At 34.1% G+C, this 5,000-nt stretch overlaps 1 protein-coding gene across 3 annotated transcripts in view; it reads right to left on the minus strand.

Moving 5' to 3' along the window:
* Positions 1–28: 28 nt before the first annotated feature.
* gatm (glycine amidinotransferase (L-arginine:glycine amidinotransferase)) overlaps positions 29–5,000 on the minus strand; it is a 13,971-nt gene continuing 8,999 nt past the window's right edge. For all 3 annotated transcript variants that reach the window (XM_082182107.1, XM_082182109.1, XM_082182108.1), the window contains exons 9-10: positions 2,741–2,857; positions 29–857 (exon numbers count right to left, since the gene is read on the minus strand). In XM_082182107.1, coding sequence (XP_082038233.1) covers positions 745–857; positions 2,741–2,857 — 230 coding nt within the window. In that variant the 3' untranslated portion in view covers positions 29–744. The remainder of the gene's footprint in view (positions 858–2,740; positions 2,858–5,000) is intronic.

Here is a 5,000-nt window from a genome sequence, read left to right on the forward strand (position 1 = left end):
CATGAAATGGAAAACTGATTCAGTCACATTGATTTCCAAGTGTATCTTTATTTGATTTAGTTTGACCTGACACAGAATCATGAGTTGATAAACAGCAATCTCACTCAACAAGTTAAACTAGAGAATCAAAGCACAAACACAACGCAAAACAATCAGCCAAACGTTCCCTGAACGTTGAGAACACGTTCCAGGATTATGTATAAGCAGCGCATAGCGTTCCTGACTCCTGCTATTGTGAATGACATCAGAGGCAGATGCTATAAAAACACTTTTGTGAAGGGAAGACTATATGTGCACTAAAATAATGCATATAGATATTTACATTTCATGAAATGCTTACAAAATAACTGAAATGTGGCTACAAAAATACCTGATTTATAAATCAACACTTGTATCACATGTAGGGTAAAAAAAAAAGATATATCATTAAAATGCATTATATAAGAAGTCATTACAATTCAAAATAGGCTAAACAGGTTTTCTGTTTTTGGTAAATAGGAGGTAGAAACTCTTCTTCTGTGGTGTGTGTGTGTGTGGGGGGGGGGGGGGGGGGGCTCTGCCTACTTCACTGGAGTCATTACTACAACAGCCGGCCAGAAATGCAGTTGTTATTGAGATCACTGAGGTTTCTATTCATCACGTTCATCAGTCGCATTTACAAAAGCCCTGACATGCACATCGCAATCAAACCATGCAGACGGTGCTCGAATCTGAGCTCAATAAGAACTGCGTGTCTCTGGCAGGCTAGAGGAAGTAAGACTGGAGGGATCCGCGCCGGCGCACGTCCGTCGTCCAGCAGTGAAAGCCTCCTCCCAGGGAGTTAGCATGGCGGATGCTGACTTTAATCGTCTTAATACCTGCAGGAGCGACAAACCGCAGTCAGACTGACATACAAGTAACATGCATTACATAATCAGATTCCTTTTGTTATGTAACGAGTAAAGTAAGTAATTACAAGTAACATGCATAACGTAATCAATTACTTTTTGAAGTAATGAGTAAAGTAACGCATTATAAGTAACATGCATTACGTAATCAGATTACTTTTGTGATGTAACGAGTAAAGTAAGTAATTACAAGTAACATGCATAACGTAATCAATTACTTTTTGAAGTAATGAGTAAAGTAACGCATTATAAGTAACATGCATTACGTAATCAGATTACTTTTGTGATGTAACGAGTAAAGTAAGTAATTACAAGTAACATGCATAACGTAATCAATTACTTTTTGAAGTAATGAGTAAAGTAACGCATTATAAGTAACATGCATTACGTAATCAGATTACTTTTGTGATGTAACGAGTAAAGTAAGTAATTACAAGTAACATGCATAACGTAATCAATTACTTTTTGAAGTAATGAGTAAAGTAACGCATTATAAGTAACGTGCATTACGTAATCAGATTACTTTTGTTATGTAACGAGTAAAGTAACGCATTACAAGTAACATGCATAATGTAATCAATTACTTTTTGATGTAACGAGTAAAGTAACGCATTATAAGTAACATGCATTATGTAATCAGATTACTTTTGTGATGTAACGAATAAAGTAACGCATTACAAATAACATGCATTACGTAATCAGATTACTTTTGTGATGTAACAAGGAAAGTAATGCTTTACAAGTAACACGGATTACATAATCAGATTACTTTTGTGATGTAACAAGGAAAGTAATGCATTACAAGTAACATCCATTACATAATCAGATTACTTTTGTGATGTAACGACTAAAGTAACGCATTACACATAACATGCATTACGTAATCAGATTACTTTTGTGATGTAACAAGGAAAGTAATGCTTTACAAGTAACACGGATTACATAATCAGATTACTTTTGTGATGTAACGAGGGAAGTAATGCATTACAAGTAACATGGATTATGTAATCAGATTACTTTTGTGATGTAACAAGTGACGCATTAAAACTAACATTCATTACGTAATCAGATTACTTTTGTGATGTAACAAGGAAAGTAACGCATTACAAGTAACATGAATTATGTAATTAGATTACTTTTTGATGTAACGAGTAGTTACGGATTACAAGTAATATGCATTAAATAATTTGATTAGTTTTTGATGTAACATGTAAAGTGATGCATAAGTGACATGCATTACGTAATCAGATTACTTTTTTGATGTAACGAGTAAAGTATGCATTTATAAATGTACACATTAACAGTTTAGTTACTTTTTTTAAAGTAATGCACATTACTTTTCAGTTTAATTAATTTACTTGAACATTTTTAAAGTACTGAATAAAAAATTCTCTCTCTTCTCCATAACGTTGTCAATTAAACAGACAAAAAGTACTAACAAAACACATTACTTTCAACTTTCAATAAAACTGTTGAAAGTTCAACAAAGATACAGTAGGTAATATAACCCTAATGTTGAGATCTGTTATATGGTGCCTGTAGTTCTAGGGCTCAGGAAATATTCTAAGTGCTCAGAATATGATAATATTCTAAATGTGTTTTTAAAAGGAAAATGAAAGTGTGTGTTATATAGGCAATGCATTACTGCGACAAACACTTGCAAAGAAAGAACTTCAGTAAAAACACCTGCAAGGCCTAGAAGAGATCGAGCCTCGCTGGGTGAGAACAAGAAACGTAACGCATTACTTTCCATAAAAATAACTTTCCCATTTGTAACAATTAGTTTTTAAAGAAGTTTCCCCAACACTGGTTGTATGTGTTCAGACTCAGAGCTCAAGAAACAGCGTTCTTACCGAGATTTTCAAACATTTTCTGTATGGTCATCTCATTAGCATCCACCATCACACGTTTCTCATCCAGCATCAACACATTCATGGACAGCCATTTGGACGACATCCACAACGGATGATCTGAGGAAAAGTACTCATATTTAAGCCAAACATCATATATGCCCATTCACATCATCTATGAAATACAGATTGTGTTAAAGTAGTGATTCTCTCCAGTGAAGCGCAATATGACTCGGGAAAACCAGTTCACATTATTCAAATTGTTCATTTCCATGTTGTAATTTGAATATCTTACACAAAAATATTAATATATAAGATGGGATGTGGATCAGTCATGTGATGTTTTGTTTACAAGCTCTCAACCACAAATCTGTTCCTGTGCAGAAAGGAGAACGTCAGAATATGATTGTGTTTGTTGACTGTGAGCTCGGCGTATAAAGAGTGCTTTGTTTCCGACTCATTTTTGAAATATTCCTTCTTAGAAGAAAAGGTTCTCAATAGAACCATAAAGGTTTTTCATATGTAGAACCGTTTCCAATCATGGCCTCATTTTATGGATTTCCTTTTCATTCATTACTTTTTGTAATTAATGAAATTTTATGAATTGAACAGCTCTAAACATATTTTTATCACTAGTGAAAATTGAAATAACTATTTAAACATGAAAGTATTATGCAAACATTTAAGACATTTCTCCTTATATAGACCCTTTCGGGCATAAAGTGTTCTTCTAAAAAGAGTCGAGAACCCTGGAGTTCTAGAGAGTAGAACGTTCTGAGCATCATAGCAGTAATCAGACAGACGGGATACATTTAATAAACTGCCACAAATATATAATTCATAAATATATGATTAATTATTGGATATTAGAGTTAAAATTGGATTGCAATTTTGACTAAATAGCTTGCACAACAATACAAAGCTTCTGTTGTGGTGTGTGTGTGTTAGCATGATTTATCTGAACTGCTGGGTTACTGATATTAATTACATAGTGATATTAATACAAATCTGGTGAAGTCACGGTGAAACTGGAGTAGCAGGAGATATGTTTCCTCTGTATTGTGACGTACAGTGAGAGATTATTGTGAGTCAGCGGCTGATTGGATGTTGAGATGTGGGCGTGGATGAACGTGAGGGTTTAATGTACGGATTGGAGAATCCAGCACACATCTAATATTCATTATATTCATTATAATATTGATTTCCTGCACTGACACTATTACATGAGAACTGAACGGAGCTGGATGATGACATCACGGATTTCTCCAGAGCGGCTATATATATATATGTATATGAACTAAATTAATAACTTTTTTTAAAACAAAACTGAACCATCACTGAACTTACTTCAGCTGGACTGTGACGCTATTCTCTTCTAGAAACAAACTTTGTTGCATTATTTTCCTGTTATCTCTGTAAAGCTGCTGTGAAACTCTGTGTAGTGAATAAAGGAGACTTGACTTGACCAGAGAGAAGCCTGACGCTTCACTGGAAGATAATGAAACATTGTGGGCTCCAAATATTTGAAAAAAACAAATATATGCACTATTACAGTTTTTTTTTATTCGCTTTGGTACTATTTTCACAAGTTAGGTGTACATTTTCAAAACTCTTAGTGCTAATATCACAACAGATCATCAAAAGTGCACTTTTTTCAAACATTTCATTATGTTTTCGATTGTGTAAGTACAATACTCAAAATCACAAAGTATCCTTTTCACAACACAAAATAAGTGTTTCGTCTTCATACATGTTTCATTCACAGTCACTGCCTTTCATAAAGATCTTACTATCAAACCTTTGATTTGCATCTCTTCTTGTTCAGTTTAATACATTTGTCTATTATTTAATCCAACTGATCTTAATGGTTAATCAATGAATCATTTGGTACATCTATAGATGTCTAAAGATATTGATTCAATACACAGTTTCTATAGAACTTGTTTTCAATTTCTAATATGGATAACCAAATGTAATGAATTATTTTTACATAAGTGATTTATAGATAACCACCACGATGTTCAAAGTGTGTGTGTGCACACGCGCGTGTGTGTGTGTGTGTGTGTGTGTGTGTGAGAGAGAGAGAGAGAGAGAGAGAGAGAGAGAGAGAGAAAGAGAGAGAGAGAGAAAGAGAAATTTGCCATTTGTGCAAATACTGTAAAGCAGAATAGAGTATAAGGGAGAGGAAACAGTCAATGACTGTAAAACATCAGATTGATCAGAGATGCATCAGTAGAAGGGAGACAGGCGGCATCAAATACAG

This window comes from Leuciscus leuciscus (genome assembly GCF_965113295.1).
Source record: "Leuciscus leuciscus genome assembly, chromosome: 10".
Lineage (NCBI taxonomy): Eukaryota > Metazoa > Chordata > Actinopteri > Cypriniformes > Leuciscidae > Leuciscus > Leuciscus leuciscus.